This window comes from Haliotis rufescens, unplaced genomic scaffold (genome assembly GCF_023055435.1).
Source record: "Haliotis rufescens isolate VD_foot unplaced genomic scaffold, xgHalRufe1.0.p SCAF_11, whole genome shotgun sequence".
NCBI lineage: Eukaryota > Metazoa > Mollusca > Gastropoda > Lepetellida > Haliotidae > Haliotis > Haliotis rufescens.
Genome location: NW_025963791.1, coordinates 11235447 through 11255169, shown reverse-complemented (window position 1 = coordinate 11255169; position 19723 = coordinate 11235447). Strand labels below are relative to the sequence as shown.

The 19723-nt window shown below is 43.7% G+C and overlaps 1 protein-coding gene across 1 annotated transcript; it reads left to right on the top strand.

Annotated features, from left to right (window-relative positions):
- Positions 1-734: 734 nt before the first annotated feature.
- On the top strand, positions 735-1199 carry LOC125378061 (protein TRACHEARY ELEMENT DIFFERENTIATION-RELATED 7A-like). The gene has a single exon (XM_048392868.1). The coding sequence runs from the start codon at positions 735-737 to the stop codon at positions 1197-1199; it is 465 nt and encodes a 154-aa protein (XP_048248825.1).
- Positions 1200-19723: the final 18524 nt, after the last annotated feature.

The window sequence follows — 19723 nt, the reverse complement described above, 5'->3', positions numbered from 1 at the left end:
TTGGGTACTACTCGGCTTTTCAAAATCTACCGCCAACTTTTCCCAATGCGCTATTCCCTCTATTTCCATCACGAATCATTTTGGCGAAAGGCATTATTAGTATGAGGTGAGGTGAAATTGGGTTTAACGTCGCGTCCAAGATTATTGCACTTATATATAACGAAGTGCATGCACGTGTGTGTGTGTGTGTGTGTGTGTGTGTGTGTGTGTGTATGTGGCTGCTTGTACTGCCGATTTATAGTGCTAGCCCACTGAGATACCATGCCGCAGTTTAACATGAATACCCCACTCAGACACAGTTTACTGACTCTGAGCCGACCAGTCCTTGTTTTAGCCCCTTAATGCCGAGCGCCAGACAAGGTAACAACAAGTACCATCTTTTAACGTCTTTTGGTATGACGCGGGATCGAACCCCGGAACTTCTGCTCTCCGGGCGGACGCTCTACCACGAGACCACGGAGGCGGTATGAAGTATGAAGAGTGTATGCACGAAATGCTTTAAATGCGTTGGGGATTGCTTGAATCATACACATTATAGAAAAACTATCAAAATTAGTTATAGAGCAAACCTTTGATGCCAAATGGCATGATAAAGGACTTAAAAGTACACACTTTTTGACGTAGTACATGCTTTTATTATCTGATTGTGTGATATAGTTTGCATAAACATTCATATTTTATTGTAATAACTGATGAATGTGCGAATCATGTAACCATATATCTTAAAATACGCGATGTTTCAGATCCACTACTACCACCCTCATTCCTCCATCCCCACCCACTCTCACCCACCCCTACCGCCACCATCCTCTACTCCCGCCCCCATTCCTCCATCCCCACCCACTCTCACCCAGCCCTTCTTTCATCATCCTCTACTCCCACCTTCATTCCTCCTTCCTCACCCTCATTCCTCCATCCCCACCCACTCTTACCCACCCCTACTTTCATCATCCTCTACTCCCACCTTCATTCCTCCATCTCATCCTCATCTCCCCTCATCCATCCTCCCACCACCCACCCCTCCCTGTCTCTACCGGTCCCTATCCCTCTACCCTTCCTTCTCTCTCCCGCCCCTCCCATCTCCCCATCACCCTGATCCATCCACCCTCCCACCACCCCACCCCTCCCTGTCTCCACCGTTCCTCATCCCTCCACCCTTCCTTCTCTCTCCCGCCCCTCCCATCTCCCCACCACCCTGATCCAACCACCGTCCTACCACCCCACCCCTCCCTGTCTCCACCGTTCCTCATCCCTCCACCCTTCCTTCTCTCTCTCGCCCCTCCCATCTCCCCACCACCCTGATCCATCCACCCTCCCACCACTCCTTCCCAGCCTCCACCGTTACTCACACCTCCGTCACCCCTACATCCGGTGCAGCGTGGCGATATCCACCCCTACTTTCATCATCCTCTACTCAAAGCCCCATTCCTCCATTCTCGACCCTCATTCCTCCATCCCCACCCACCCCTACTTTTTCCATCCTCTACTCCCACCCTCATTCCTCCATCCCCAACAACTCACACCCACCCCCACCTCCATCATCCTCTACTCCCACCCTCATTCCTCCATCCCCATCCTCATTCCTCCATCTCACCCTCATTCCACTATCCACCACCCCTCCACACCCCTCCCCCTCTCATTCCTCCACCCCTACCCACTCCCATTTTCACCCCCTACCTCGATCATCCCCTACTCCCACCCTCATTCCTCCAGACCCGCCCTCATTCACTCCAACTAACTTCCGTGGCCCTTTACTTCTGCATACACCCCTTCTTCATCCCTCATCTCCCCTCATCCACCCTCCCACCACCCCACCCCTCCCTGTCTCCACCGTTCCTCATCCCTCCACCCTTCCTTCTCTCTCTCGCCCCTCCCATCTCCCCACCACCCTGATCCATCCACCCTCCCACCACTCCTTCCCAGCCTCCACCGTTACTCACACCTCCGTCACCCCTACATCCGGTGCAGTGTGGCGATAGCACTGCACTGCACCTGGAATGTCGAGTCCTCTCTAAACATGAAGTCGTAGTATTATGAAGTCCACAGCCATAAAGACTTGTCTATGTTTACAATTCACATTTCACAACCATATGATTACACCAGCCGCCCCACAGCCAACACTCGCTCTCGTTAGGACTCCACGTCAACTTCGATTTATCCGTCAACGTTCAAAACAATTGATTGATAACACCAGTCTAAATTACACGACGGGTATCAGATTAAAGTCACGTGGTTGTATCACTACGCAGACACGGTCTCATTTAGCCCTGGTAATTCAGAATCCAATAAAAAAGATCTAAAACAGATGGGCGTTGCAGGGAAATTCATCACAAAATGATCATTACATTCGAATTTTCGATCGATTGTTCTCATGTGCATTATATTGAAAATGAATGTTTAAATATTAATCGCTTTCGTGCCAATACCACAATGTAGAACATTTATTGCCTGCGCTATCGTGATGGTTTTAATGCAGCTTGCGCAAGACAATTAGCAGTTAACAACATATTTGAATTAATCAATAAAACTGAACCACGAAAGGAAATTATTGTTCGAATGAAACTATAACGGATTTTACGAAATTGCCACCATTTACATGGACGCACGTCACAATTCACTAGTTTCATATCGGACATGGGATAGACGAATAAGCCTAAATGCATCTTTGAAGACACGTTTCCGTCGTGCGTGGATAGCTGATGCGGCGTTAAGCAAATCACTCTCTCACTCTGCTGAGCGTTATGCTCGGAGGAATAGGAGGGTGGGGAAGCCTAGTGGTTAAGTGTTCGCTCGTCACGCCGAAGACCCGGGTTCGAGTCTCCACATGGGTACAATGTGTGAGGCCCATTTTTGGTGTTCCCCGCCTTGATACTGGTGGAATATTGCTAAAGGCGGTGTAAAACCATACTCACTCTGCTCACATTAACTGGGTTTGCTGCTGGAATCCGCATCCGCATGTTTTAGTTCATATAAGTAGACTGGGACCCAGTCACCGCTTGTTCTACGCATGCCCAACTTTCTTTCATTTAAACAGAGGTACACTTTACAAAACGTTAATTCATTATTCTGGAAAACTGAGGCACAGTTTCAGAGCATCAATGGTTCTAGGAGGACTCAGCGTAAATGTTGATGCAGAGGCGGTTCACCCTCTCCGAAGTACAGTGACTGGCTACTATTGCCTGACGCGCAAGTAAATACCGAAGATGCTGATGGCGGGGACATACATAAGTCATCTGGAAATATCCTGAATCTGATGAGCCGTGATTACGAACAATGTATAGTGTGGAGGAGGGGGTTTATATAGGACAAGGTGGGTATTGGCGTCCACGGTCTGAACTATCTCCCGAGGCAAGCGCGTCCACTGGCCTATATCAAAGCCTAGTGGAAACAAGACTCTGATAAAAAGGTTAGTGGACGATGCTGCCTCGGGAAGATGGAGCTGATCTAGAGAATGCACGAATAGTCAGAAGCATTGCTGGTATTGCGATTGTCGCAAGGTTCCGGTAATGCATACTCGTAAGAGGCGACAAACGGGAGTCATCGCGTGTCATCGTATCCCAACGTAGTCGATCGATGCTCATGATGTCAATCACTGGATTGTCAGGTTCCGACTCGATTATTTACGGACCGCCGTCATATACCTTTAATGTTGCTGAGTGCGACGTTATACAACAAACAAACAATTAACTACTACTACTACTACTACTACTACTACTACTACTACTACTATTGAGCCTAACCAACCTGACTGAGCCAGAATCACCCAAACCCTCTCTGCTGCATTTATTAATTTTAATCTGTACAATAAAACCCCCCAATAATTTCTATGCCCTAGGGTATGCTCAAGGCGCTACAGTGTCAAGTTGTGAACATATGTTAAAAGTACATCCATTGTACTTGATAAATACAGTCGAGGTAAATCTTGAAACAGTTGTTACGGGGAGTAATACAAAGAAAGTTGATGTGTTTTAAGTGTGGATTTGAAGCTGTACATATTGTCAGTTTTTTTATTATGTATGGGAAACTATTCCTTACGCCAGTAGCTTTCTTGAAGAATGATCGTAGGCCAAAGGGCTTCATTTTATAAGGTGGTACGACCCGTGAATATTCTGCAACCCATGCTTGTCGTAACAGGCGACTATGCTTGTGAGGCGCCTAACGGGATTGGGTGGTCAGACTCGCTGACGTGGTTGGTGCATGTCATCGTATCCCAATTGCGTGGCTCGATGCTCATGATATCAATAACTGATAGTCTGGTTCAGATTCGATTATGTAGCTTGAATATTGCTGTGTGCGGCGATAAACAACAAACAAACAAACAAACAGTCAAGAGGTGCTGAATTTGGGTGCGTATCTAATCCACGTGTTTGCATATATGCATAAATAAGTTCAAACAGATAAGAAGGTGCGAGTCCATTGAGAGATTTATATATCGAACAAATAATCTTTACGTCAATCCTGGCCCTGACAGTCACTGGAGGCAGTTGAACAAGGTATTATGTACTCACTCACTCGCTCACTCGTGTATTGCGAATTGATGATCTACTTAATGATGCGAGCATCCATGACTATTCATGACGGACACGATCGTCTTACCTGACAGAATGACAATCACGAGCACTGTAGATTTAGACGTCACTGCCTGAGGTATCTGTGGGTCACGTACTTGGTAGATATTACGCGAGAAAGATATTTTTGGTACATCTCATCAGGAAAAGTACTTTAGGCAACCTCCTAACTATCGCGTGAAACATTCGTTACACTCTCGGCAACATCGCTGCATCAGCGTGGAAGCGGCCATTACAAGAAATTTTATAACATTCATAGACCGCCTCCGTGGTCAAGTGGTAGAGCGTTCGCCCGGAAAACGGAAGGTCCGGGGTTCCATCGCCGGCCGCGTCATACCAAAAGACGTTAAAAGATGGTACTTGTTGTTACCCTGTCTGGCGCTCGGCATTAAGGGGCTAAAACAGCTCGGAGTCAGTATACTTTGTCTGAGTGGGGCATTCATGTTAAACTGCAGCATGGTATCTCAGTGAGCTAGCACTAGCATCAGTCCGGGCTAGTACAAGCAGCCACACACACACACACACACACACACGTACATGCACGTCACTATATAAGTGCAATAATCTTGGACGCGACGTTAAACCCCATTTCACCTCACCTATAACATTCATATGTTTCTTTATGTCTTTGAGAATGCCATCATAGTAAATTTTGAAAAGGTATGCAACTGACCACATTTCCCAAATGACTTTTACGTTTTGTTTGTTGAATCAGATTGGTGCCAAATTGCAGACAGGGACTTTCTTGAAAAAAAGAAAAACGACCTATGATTCAGACTGTTGAAACAGAAATACATTGTTGCAAGGTGCAACTTAGGACAACATATGCGAGGGTTGGTTGGTAAGTCCCGAACCTCACACAGAGTGAGTGAGTGAGTATTGTTTTACGCCGCTTTTAGCAATATTCCAGCGATATCAGGGCGGGGGACACCAGAAATGGGCTTCACACATTGTACCCATGTCGGGAATCGAACCCGGGTCTTCGGCTTGATGAGCGAACGCTTTAACCACTAGGCTACCCGACCGCCCCTAACCTCACACAGAAGGACTGGAATATTTGTGAAATGTGTTGTTGTGGACATTGCATGACGCCATAGAGGTACGTCCACAACAAAATGGGTGTAATGATGAAATTCTTTCACTATAACAAATCAGTAAAATAAGCAGCGTTGTGTGACCTTTGGAAAATGGACAAACTTGATTGTTTGTTTGTTGTTTAACGCAGCACACAGCAATATTTAAGCAAAATGACGGCGGTTTGTAAATAACCAGTGATTGATATCATGAGCATCGATTCACACAATTGGGATACGATGACATGCATCAACCAGGTCAACGAGCCTGACCACCCGATCCCGCTAGTCGCCTCTTACGACAAATATAGACGCCTTTTACGGCAAGCATGGGTTGCTGAAGACCTATTCTACCCCGGATCTTCACCTGTAGGACAAACTTGAGGAACTTGTGGTGACCACTTTGATGATCACCTGTTTATATATATATTTTTTTTGCGTTTGACTTAAATAAATATACGCATTTTGTAAACATGTATGCAAAATTAGTTGTATGGCCGTTACACGACATGTTTTTATATTTCACAGAATCAGAAAAAATATGGATCTTCGATAGTACAACCCTCTATATATAAGTTTCATAGATATTCAACAGGAAGCATATATTGACGTTTAATTATTGGAGTTTTACGATATTGATGAATATTCAACGATGTTAAAAATACAACAAAAGCGAATCCCTGTACCCGAGATCGTAAAGGAGCCGCCAGCAGATCGACCGTGGCTCTTCTATTTGACTTCACTTGGTAAGAAAATCGACAAACTTGTTAGGTATGTTCTTGGCTTTAATGGTGGCGAAATAAACCCACCATTAGTCATGGGTTCCTCGTTATTCAATCACTCCTCAGGCACACGATCGAACGCTGGAGAAACTTGGGTTGATGTATATGTCGTTGCAGGGTATCATACCTTCCCTCCACCTTAACCATCTCCCCACTCCCACCCCCCATCCCCACCCCTTCATCCAACCCCACCCTTAGCCCCGCCAAAACTCAACTTAAGATCCGGGGCGGATTAGGTCTTCGGAAACCCATGCGTGCCTTAAAAGGTGACTTTGCTTGTCGTAAGAGGCGACCAACGGGGTCGGGTGGTCAGGCTCGCTGACTTTGTTGATGAATGTCATCGTATCCCAATTGAGTGGATCGATGCTCACGCAATTGGGACCGATGACATGCATCAACCAAGTCAGCGAGCCTGACCACCAAATCCCGTTAGTCGCCTTTTACGACAAGCGTGGGTTGCTGAAGACCTATTCTACCCCGGAATCTTCACTGGTCCGGACTTTTGGTATCCTTTAGAATAAACACATTGAAGAGATTGGGAAGCTACATTCGGCTCCTTTCCATCTATTTATTTAGCAATAAAAAACCTCATTTTGTGGTGATATGAGTGCAATCGGTTTTCCCATCAACACCGAAATTAAAAATAAACCGTTTCATTATTAAATCGGTCTTAACCTTTTACGCTTTGGAGTTCCATGTGAATTCATATATGTTTTGAAAGGTCGATGATAGATTATCTGGATGTTTTAACATATCGAGAATTATATTTCATGTTAAAAAAATAACTTCTTTGTTTTATATCTTTAAATATTTTTAATAAATGCAAATATTTAATCATGAGGTTGTGAATATAAAGAATATATTCACATATGCGTCAGGTCCTAAAAAAATAAGAAATCTGTAACAATGAAAGGATTTTTTTTGTAAAAGTGTATGCATGTGTATATCGCCGTGTTCCAGAACGTAATGGAAAGGTGTAATCAATATAGTCAAACACCGTTGTGTCGAAGTTGAAGGGACCTATGTAAATACTTCGAGTTATCCGAGGTTCGACATAACCGAAAAATGAAGAATGAATAACACGAAACATACGTGACAACAAACAACGAGAAAATGAAATAAATGTCGACTTATCAAAGTAAACTTGTGCTTGAAGTACATGGATGACTTCGAGACAACCTCAACTTCGACACATCAGAGGTTACATAATGATGAATTAAGAAGGAATGCGCAGGGACCAAGCTTTTACTTCGAGATAACCCTAGGTTCAACGAATCAAAGTTCGACACAGCAGTGTTTCTACCGTCGATTTTATCGTAAAACAGAAACAGTTTGCTAGAGAAACTGGATAAGTAGATACTGTTGTGTGGGTCCGATCGCGAAACCTAGAATCGCATTAGTAGAAAAAAACACCTATGTAGAATATTTCATTGTCCCCCTGGGACATGTGTGTCGGCAAATTGATCGTTTGGCTGTACAGGAAGTCATGCAAACACTCCCGAAGTTTTGATGTCTGCTCATAGCAACTGATCAGATCATCAAAACATTCGCAAGACACTGGTGACGCTGCTATTTGCCATCTTTAAATAGCTTTTCTTTTGTAATTTCACTTGCTGTTAATGTGATATTAGAAGTACAGTAAGTAATAACACAAGTTGAAACACTCTTGTAGCATAAGTGGAAAACCCGCTTGGTAAATAGTGCCTTCAACTGCTGCTTGACGAGCGCGTCTACAATCGTTGTCAAATCCAGTTTTTAAAAACGAGGGATTTGTTTTTTTAAGCATCGTTATGGCCACGTTTTCCGTTTTTTAAGAAATGTTAACACGATTTCCAAGTAGGAACCTTTTATTGTGAAAAATAGATGAACATAAGAAATGAATCGAATCCTGTTCAGACAACGTGGTCAAACATATGATGAGGCTGAGAGTGTGAAGGGTTGACACCAGAAAAATGGCAAATATTATCTGTGTTTAATCAACAGCTCTTACAACGGCTAAATGCAAATGACCTATACATGATCAGCTATTTTGGGTTTATCACAACACGAGATATCGGAGACCTCCGGCAGTGGAGCGCTAATTACTGACAAACAACACAAAAAGGGGATCGTGCTTTGAACTAACACGCCTCGAGAGTTAACTGGTGATCACGTGCAGCATACGCGCGGACGTCAGAGAAGATGGTATTTGTCGTTTGGATCTTCATGTGAACAGATAATGTCCCTTTTAATGAATAATAATAATAATAATAACCCTCTTTGCTGCATTTTTTATTTTAATCTTATAATAATAATAACAACAACAACAATAATAATAATAATAATAATAATAGAACTGATCTTCAGCAACCCTTGGTTATCGTTATAGGCTATAAGAGATATTTTTCACAGGGTGTCAGCGCTATCCATGCCAAACTACAATTGTCTCGCTGGCCTGTATGAATTGTGATTTCACCCGAGCAGATGAAGCATGATTAAGGCAAGTTTAGCCCCTTTAATTAATAGTCATAACTATATCTAACTTATATCATGCTCCGAAACGCTTCCGGACAATAACTGTTATAGTATTAATATATACCACTCAATAAAAAGTTCAAAAGTGTTTTACCCCTTAAATAGAAACTCTTGATGTTTTACCCCTTAAATAGAAACTCTTGATGTTTTACCCCTTAAATAGAAACTCTTGATGTTTTACCCCTTAAATAGAAACTCTTGATGTTTTACCCCTTAAATAGAAACTCTTGATGTCATTTTGCGCGACAGAGACGAGTCGCAAACTAAAGCTTTTCAGCTTGAAAACGACATAGCTATTTAATCCTAGCCCACTTTTATGTCAAGTTTAGTTTTATTACGTTATTTTAGGATGTGTACGAATGTATTACGCGTTAATGTATTACCCGGCCGGGGACCGAACGACCGATCTTCCGCTCTCCGGGCGGACGTTCTATCCACCAGGCGATGGAGGCGGTCGGACGTCCCCAGAACAGACACGATATTGTCTCACTCAGCAATTTTGTTTCTCGATTCTCAATCTTATAAATCGATACACCATCACTGACAAATATTGACACTGAATAATTCATTGCCATGTGTTCATACTACATACAAAGAACAGCAAACCTGAATACAATGACTACAGTACAACAAATGTAAGTGTACCGCTAACCTTAGAGTACATGCAATAAGTCTGCTGTAACAGTCTATAGGATCTGACGCGGATATTACAGAAGCAAGATCTCCTGCTATTTAGAGAAACATAAACGAATATCACTGAAAAAACATTCCTGAATGTTTTATCCATTCGCTAATATGAGTGAGTGTGTATGGTTTTACGGGGCGGTCGGGAAGCCTAGTGGTTAAAGCGTTCGCTCGTCACGCCGAAGACCCGGGTTCGATTCCCGACATGGGTACAATGTGTGAAACCCATTTCTGGTGCCCCCCGCCGTGATATTGCTGGAATATTGCTAAAAGCGGCGTAAAACCATACTGACTCACTCACTCATTGATTTTCAGTGATCCATTCATATAATTTTCACCTCTATGTTGCCTTCTACAACCCCAACCCCCCCCCCCCCCCCCCCACCCCACCCCTCTCCCGCCCGCCCCCCAATCTGTTTCGGCGGATAACCGAGACTGATTGTTCTCCAGTATTGCGTTTTATATTTAAAAGATAGATACTGAGTAAGGATGACGAGGGATTGCTGTAGATGACTCAACGAACACCCGTTGTCATCACTGTTTTTCAGTGATCCCTTCACATATTTGTACCGCCTTTTGCGCTCGATTGAAATTGTTTCCACAGAGAATCAAGCTATTGATTATTCTCTGGTGTTGACTTTTTATATTTATTGATATTTTAACAAAAAGCTATGTGATGCATCCTTATAGGACGAGGTATGATAAGGATGACATGGTATTGGAAATACCAAATGGAAATCGTTATAAAAACCATCGACTATAACCATATCATATCCATTTAGATATATATTTATATCATTTATATGTTTTAGACTTATGATATGATATAATATGATGACCAAATGATTGAGGAAAGCAACTAAGAAAATCAAATAAAAAATCTTATCCTCGTTCATATAAACGCGTACTATATATTATTGAGAATAGTTTCTTAACGTTTTGCTCAGTTCTTAAATTATGTTATTAACAAGACTAAGGGGAACACAGGTGGACCAGTCGTCTAATGCGCCGCAATTCGCTGTGCAGAGTGTCCTCCCTTGCACACGCCAGAAACCCATGATCGATTGTTCGAATCCCGGTTCGCCCCGATTATGTTTCTAGTTTTGTCAGCAGCATACCTGTACTCGTGGGTTTTACCAAAATGGTAAACGATCGAGACCTGCATCGCTTCGGGCTTTCTTACCACGCCAAGCTGACAATCCGTGATCTCACTCACTTACTAACTTACTCCAAGACCAAAACGTTGCTGCGTCCTTTGGCATTCAGCATTAACGGCGAGGGAAGAAACGCGATTTTTCAGTCCAGTTAGTTCTCCTGCAACCTTTACTTTTTTTAGTGAGTGAGTTTGATATAACGTTGCTTTGAACGGTAATTCAGTTATAACACGGCGTGTCAGCTTGAAGTGGGAGGAAAGCCCAAAGTGATGCCGGTCTTAGGCTCTTATAACTTTGACGAAACCCATTGGCATGGTACAGACAAACTTAGAAACATGGTCAGGGCGTGTCGGGATTCGAACCCAGGGTACAATTCTGCACAGCGAGGACTGTGGACAAAACTCCACACGTACGTCTGTGCCACCTTCTTACTTCGATCAAGGGTATAACCAAACATGGTGGAGAAGTCGATTGCCACACTTCTTGGATGATGCACTATTGATAAGGAAACACACATGTCCTTCTTGAACCCGTTCCAAGTGAAATGAAACGTCTTATCACGTCTAGTACTTAGAAGAGGGCTCAAATGAATTGCACCGTACATTTCAAAACAAACTTAACAATGGGCTGCAGTTTTTAAAAAAACCTTTTGAAAATAAAACATACCTTTAATCGATTATTTAACTTCCATAATGACGCAAGAACATTCAGACTCTGATCAGTGAAGGCAAGGAGGCTGAAGGAGGTCTCCTAGTACAACACTTTGCAAAACAATTCCTTAATGAGATTGGTTGTTGACTACTTCTTGCAAACTTCCCAATTAGCCTGATATTGACGTTCAATTTCCCAGCTTTAATTCACATGTTTCACCGCGATTTTCCTTTTTCGCCCGATAATCGAGACGTTTTATACATATATTAGGGTTAGGGTTAGGTTAGGGTTATATATACTGAACCGCAAAAGAAACGTCACCATGGATGGATATATGATAAACCTTATTTGTCCAAAGACCGAAACATACTTTGAGACATATGAAACTTGGCAAAACTGATCATCAAGGTTGAAATTAAAGTGTCAAATGTTCTTAAAGTGAAACACAACAATAGTCTCTGAGAAAATGGAATCACAAGTTAGTATCTTGTGTGTCCACCATGTGCTTTGATGACTGCCGTGCAACGTCGATACAAGGAATGGATGAGGCGGTTGATGAAAGCCATAGGCACTTAAGCCCACACTCTGAGAAACGCTTGACGCAGTTCAGCTGCAATTGTCGGCCTTGGTCGGACGTCATTCAGCCGTCTTTGAATCTCGTCCCACAGGTGCTCAATGGGATTTAAATCGGGACTGAGGGCAGGCCACTGCATGGTTCTAATGCCATTCTGCTGGAGGAAGTATCTTGCTCTCGCAGTGTGGGCACGGGCGTTATCATGCTGAAACTTGTGGTTGCAGCGACGTGCCAGATGAGGTCTCAAGACTTGATCAATGTACCGAGCTACTGTGACACCATTGCCTCTCCCTGGACCGATGTTCTGGAAGACCACAGGGCCGACCCTCTGTGCAAAACCAATTCCACCCCACACCATGAGTCTCACTCAACAACACAGACATCCGAATAACGTTTCCCACGGCGTCGCCAGACTCTCTCTCAGCCATCTGCTGTTGAGATACAGTAACGGTTCTCGTCTGAGAAGAGGACTCTTCTCGACTCCTGGTGATGCCAATGCTGGTGCTGTGTTGCCCACTGAAGACGGTCCCGGCGATGACGTAGTGTCAGAATGGGTTCTCGGTGTGGCCTGTGACAGTGGATGTGTCGTCGACGCATGGTGTCCGCACTAATGTGTCGCTGGTGTGTCCCCATGGTCTATCGAACAGTTTCCGCAGCAGTAACAAAGCGATCTTGAAGATGCTGCCGCACAAAAATGACGATCCTGACGTCGGGTGATGACCCTTGGTCTTCCACTACATGGTCGGTCATCTGTAGTGTTGGTGGTCTGGTACCGTTGCTGGAGCCTGTATATGGTCCTTACGTGGACCTGAAATGCATTGGCTACTTGCCGGACGGTTTGTCCTGCTTGCAATCGTCCAAGGGCTTGGTGTCGCTGATTTCTTGTCAATCTTTGCATGTGGTTGCAATTCAATAACGAATGAATGTCTTCCGATCTGGGTGGATTTCTATAGGGCAAGAAATGGGGGAACGTATGTGCATTTCAATTTGCACGGAAGCCACTTGCATCGGGTTAACATGGCCGTTGCCGTGGTGCGTTTGGGCGATCGATTTTATTGTCATCTGCTTTGTTTTTTTTATAATCAAATTTCATTTTTCCGGACAAGGTAATGTTTAATTTTAGAAACATTGACAGATATTACCCAAATATTTAAATGACAACTTTTCATACAATGTTACTTGGGGTGACGTTTCTTTTGCGGTTCAGTATATATATGGTATTGACACACTGAAGCAAATACGAAGCTCAGTGTTCGCACAATTATACACACGCAATCATTTCACGAATACTCATCTTACACATCCCAATCACACATAAATTGGCATATGGGGATATATAGGAGATTGAGATATATTACCCCAGACAGTCAGACCTACAACCATACCAAATTCCACGATGACCCCCTTTGAGACATTGAGACGCATGATCTGACGTCACTGGACCGATGTTTTCTTCTTAAAAGAAATGTCAGGTGAATACTTTTTATCCTATCTATTGTCACAACAAACACAGCAATTCACTTGACGCGGCAACAGTCGCCATGGTATGAGTTTACATTGGGGGATTAGACGAAATTGATTGATTGTATTGATTTCGGGAGATGTCATTGTTGTTGGAGATGGCTTGTGTTCGTGGAATGATTCTAGTGCCATGGCTGATGAACCGTGAATCAGGAGTCGTGCTGCAAAACTGCCCGATTATTTCTAGGGTCAGCTGTGGGTCATCTTGATCTTTAATAACCACTGCTATATCGTCAGGGTTTTTCAATAACAATTGCTAAATAAAACATTTATGAAGATCTTAACTAGCCACTGTTAGACGTGCATACAAATATTTAGTAACCACTGCTAGAAGTTCATGTTACTGCTTGACATCCGTGTAGGTCTTAAATAGCCACTGTTAGACACCCAGGGGCGGTCGGGTAGCCTAGTGGTTAAAGCGTTCGCTCGTCACGCCGAAGACCCGGGTTCGATTCCCGACATGGGTACTATGTGTGAAGCCCATTTCTGGTGTCCCCCGCCGTGATATTGCTGGAATATTGCTAAAAGCGGCGTAAAACCAAGCTCACTCACTCACACTCACTGTTAGACACCCGTATAGGTCTTACATAGCCACTGCTTGACACCCATGTAGATCGTTCATAACTACTGCTTGACACCTCTTAAATAGCCAGGTGCGGTTGGGAAGCCTGGTGGTTAAAGCGGTCGCTCGTCACACTGAAGACCCGAGTTCGATTCCCCACATGGGTACAATGTGTGAAGCCCATTTCTGGTGTCCCCGCCGTGATATTACTGGAAAATTGCTAAAAGCGGCGTAAAACCAGTCACTTAAATAGCAACTGCTAGACACCCTAGATGTTGATCTTTCATAACTACTGCCAGGCGATCATGTAGATGCTATATGACCACTGCTAGACGTCCATGTAGATATTGAGTAATCACTGCCTGACGTTCATGTACACAAAAATTAAATAAAATATGATGTGAAACAATCTCATTAAAATCAGACCTCTGTTCTCGCTACCGCAGCGAGAACTAAGATCTGATTTTAATGAGATTGGATGTGAAATGATATGATGTATAAAAACATACAGCTAAACGTTGATACTGAATACCAAGAGCAAGACGTCCGTATACAAACTCGGCACCCGTTCTCTAGCTTTCACGTCCATTCCCTGCCCCGTGTCCATTGAAGAGCAAATATGAAAATCGATGTATATTTAAGTTCCTAAGGTCAGTGTCTTATCTATTTAGTGTGTCTCTGTCAATCATGTTGAAACAAAAACCGCCTGTCGACAGTTCCCTATAGGATGTTTTATCTAAAGACGGATCTCAAATACCAAAAACACCAACATGCCGAGCATTGATCGGCACATTACTGCAGCAACAATGGTCACCTGGCAAATATCAGCAGTTCCGGGACTAACACGACAGCAAATCTTACACTATTTTAACCGGGAGGACGCATGACGACTATAGCTCAATGTTGGAATGTGTCGCCAGGGTGACAACTTGTCAGTTTGGATAACAAATTAAGGAAAATTTCCGTTTTTCTTTGGTAGAATTAGAAAGTCGCAATACAGAAATCGACAGATGCTGAAACTATGGATGCAGGACCAGAGGCGGATCCAGAGGGGGAAATCCAAATGCAGTATGTTGTAGGCAGTAAAAGAGACTGAGAGAGGATTTTGAGATTTTGAACCCCCTGCTTTTTATAAATGCTGGATCCGCCCTCGTGGATTGTGTCTCTGTAGAACTGTCCCAGTCACGGAATATGCGTCTACGTAACCTTGGTCTGTGTCAGTGTATATCATCACACAGCGCATAACTACCACAGTTGCATAACCAGTCATTATAGCCTGGTGGTCGGGGTTTCGTTTGTTTGTTTGTTGTTTAACACCACACGTATTGGTCCAGTTATATGACGGCAGTTTGGAAATAATCGAGTCTGGACCAGACAATCCAGTGATTGATATCATGAGCATCGATCTTCGCAATTGGGATACGATAACATGCATCAACCAAGTCAGTGAGCCTGACCACCCGATTCCGTTAGTCGCCTCTCACGACAAGCATAGTCGCCTGTTACGGCAAGCATGGGTTGCTGAAGACCTATTCTACCCCGGATCTTCACGTGTCTCGGGCTCTCTGACTTGACTATCTATGTGTCAGTATGTTTCACCCTGTGATCTTGGGACGCAGAGCAGCCACTGGTTTGCCAGGTCCAACTAGCCCATGTACAGGGGCCACGAGAAAACTTTCGATTAGTCAATTTCAGTTTTCCTCATTGGGGACTGAAGGAACGACCAACCAAACCTTTCGATTCATCAAATTTAGTCACCTTTTACGACCAGCAGAGGTTGCTATGGACTTAGTCTAACCCGGAATCCCCATGGGTTACCGATTAAGTCACCTCTTACGACCAGCAGTGGCTGATAGGGACCAAGCCTAACCCGGAATCCCCATGGGTAACCGATTTAGTCACCTCTTACGACCAGCATAGGCTGATAGGGATCAAGTCTAACCCGGAATCCCCATGGGTTACCGATTTAGTCACCTCTTACGACCAGCAGTGGCTGATAGGGATCAAGCCTAACCCGGAATCCCCATGGGTAACCGATTTAGTCACCTCTTACGACCAGCATAGGCTGATAGGGATCAAGTCTAACCCGGAATCCCCATGGGTTACCGATTTAGTCACCTCTTACGACCAGCAGTGGCTGATAGGGACCAAGCCTAACCCGGAATCCCCATGGGTTACCGATTTAGTCACCTCTTACGACCTGCATAGGCTGATAGGGATCAAGTCTAACCCGGAATCCCCATGGGTTACCGATTTAGTCACCTCTTACGATGAGCATAGGCTGATAGGGACCAAGCCTAACCCGGAATCTCCATGGGTTACCGATTTAGTCACCTCTTACGACCTGCATAGGCTGATAGGGATCAAGTCTAACCCGGAATCCCCATGGGTTACCGATTTAGTCACCTCTTACGACCATCAGTGGCTGATAGGGACCAAGCCTAACCCGGAATCCCCATGGGTTACCGATTTAGTCACCTCTTACGACCTGCATAGGCTGATAGGGATCAAGTCTAACCCGGAATCCCCATGGGTTACCGATTTAGTCACCTCTTACGATGAGCATAGGCTGATAGGGACCAAGCCTAACCCGGAATCTCCATGGGTTACCGATTTAGTCACCTCTTACGACCTGCATAGGCTGATAGGGATCAAGCCTAACCCGGAATCCCCATGGGTTACCGATTTAGTCACCTCTTACGACCAGCAGTGGCTGATAGGGACCAAGCCTAACCCGGAATCCCCATGGGTTACCGATTTAGTCACCTCTTACGACCTGCATAGGCTGATAGGGACCAAGCCTAACCCGGACCTGAGGAACGGTGTCTATTCCCAACATATGTCTGGTGTCCCCCTGCGTGATATTGCTGGAATTGCTATAAGCGCCGTAACGCGCTTCTAACATCTCGCCGTGGCTTCTGTTGAATTCAATTTCACATAAGAAAATGAACTTTAAAGCGTTATCATGAAGCTTTTACTAAACATTACGCATAATCCCCACACATATACATCTCTTCATCAAAGGAGTTGGGGCACGGGTGGCCCAATCGTCGAAGGCGCCGCAATTCCTTGTGCAGTGGTGGACCTCGGACACTCCAGAAACTTATAATCGAGGGTTCGAATCCCGGCTCGAGCCGATTATATTTCTAGGTTTGTCAGCACTATACCCATGATCTTGGGTTTCACCAAAGTGGTAAACGTCCGAGACCTGCATAATTTCGGGCTTTCCTCCCACATTAAGCTGACACGCCATGATATAACTGGAATACTGTTACAAGCGGCGTTAAACTCACTTATTCACACACCAAAGCAGTTAAAAAGCCACGGTCTGCTGGGACGTTTGCAAGACAGTTTGGAACATCTTTTCGGTGTTTGGGATATCTGATTATCTTTCAGTATTTCCAGCTTAAATATCTTTTCATCTCGCCTCCCCATACAACCTTTCAAAAGGTTGTGCGCGCCTACTTATCCACACTTGATGTCCTGAATATGAGACATGAATGTTACATTGAATCCATTATACAAGGTATTATTAAGTGAACCCGAAAACATTATGACTTGAAAATGTGCATGAATTCTTTTTTCATGGACCTGGAAATCATATTAACCTTTGGAATTGGTTTTCATATTTGAAGAATGAGTCTCGTAAATGTTTCATCGCATATCATGTCGCAGGCATTATCATTTTGTATTTGCCTTTTCCATCTGATAGGTTTCCACGTACGATTTATTCATGGATAATGCGTATGCTTATTTAATTTTGTTTGTTGAATGTCTAAACGAGTTTATGTTGTTTGGAAATATTTGCTTCACTGTGAATGCTACTCACTCGCTCGCTCACTCACTCACTCACTCACTCACTCACTCACTCACTCACTCGGAAATTCCGGAATAAGATAGTCGACCTCTTGCTGACTTTGCGTGCATTCGTACCAAGACTGAGCCGATTGTTGTTCATCCTTTCAACCACTGGTTCAGACTTGATTATTTACAGGCAGTCGTATTATCACGTGAATAGTGCACTTTTTTTTGCATCATTCAGAATTCCAATGATGTATACATTCAATAGATTCCAAACACTTAGTGTGTTAATTTCTGCAAAATATGACAGCACTTTTTTCACTTTCTGAATTGTTTCTATTGGTCACATAGGTTACCAAGAAAAAACTTAAATCGTATTCCACATTTATAAAATTTTTGGTCTGCTGATAAAAAAGGTAATTCATTTTTTAAAAACCCGCCTGAAAACCACATGATGTATTGTGCAAGAATAGCAGAATCCCTGAATCGTATGTCATCTTGACCCTCATCTATACATGGCATCGTCGGGGACCACATGCAATCATTCAGACACTTCCGCGGTTCCTGGCGGGCCCAGTGACAGCTTGGCTTTGCCTTCTTGTACTGTCTGATGGTTCCATATTACGAAACAAATAATTCAGGTCTCCCAAGCCTCAGCGCCTGCTAATCAGGGCCCAGGTATGAACGTGTTATCTGCTATCTGGCTGGTTAGAGTAAATGCTGCGATTAACTACTTGTGCTCATGCACTTAGAGAGTGAACGCAGAGATATCGACACTTTTTGGTAAAATGATATTACTGGTGTACACCTGAGCTGCAATAATACTAACGATAAAACAACAACAACTACTACTACTACTACTACTACTACTACTACTACTACTACTACTACTACTACTACTACTACTACCACCACCACCACCACCACCACCACCACCACTACTACTACTACAACTACTACTACTACTACTACTACTACTACTACTACTACTACTACTACTACTACTACTACTACTTCCCCGTGTCTAATGTTGTCTTAGGTTTGCCACCAGGAATACAGCCCTTCTGGCAATCTGGGTAATGCAGAAGGTTGCAGTGTTGGGAAGTCTTCACATTCTCCGAAAAGTTCTGGGTGGGTTTGACAAGGCAGCGCTTCCTGGGAGAAGTCCCATTCGCTGTCTGGGCTGCGTGTAAAGGGGGCAAGGGTCCTGAGCTGATGATGAGTCTAACCAGCCTGACTGTGCCACGATCACCGAAACATTCTTTGCTGCATTTAGTTATTTTGAATGAGGATTCCAGATAAACCGGTAGAGCTCCCTTGAGGGCCCGTCTCTTGGCTTTTAAAAACCCTTTGCTGTCAGATACATTACACACACCTTTGTTTTATCCCCGCAGTATTACTGCCGTATTATTGATGCACGGTGAGAGTTGGGTGTGTGATAGTGATAGATGGCGTTTGTTGTTTAACCTGCCACACCTGCCTCAACTTCAGCAAGGGAGGGGTCCACTAATGCCTACAGTCTAAAACAAACATTTATATGCCTCAGTGGTTTTACATGTGATACACTGCTACCTCTCTGCAGAGTTGAACTGGCCCAATTTAGTGTACTATTGCCTACAGTGACAAATGACAAACACTAGCAAATGGTATTTAGTGTTTTTTCTTTATTCATACATTTCTTCTGATATTTTATACATCATACATCATCCATGGTTTCATTTATCATATTTCATGTACATTATGATTCAAACATCACATTCACACTCCCATTTTATCACACATCTTACATTATCCATTTATACATTTCATTCAGTTTCATTTATCATATTTCATGTACAT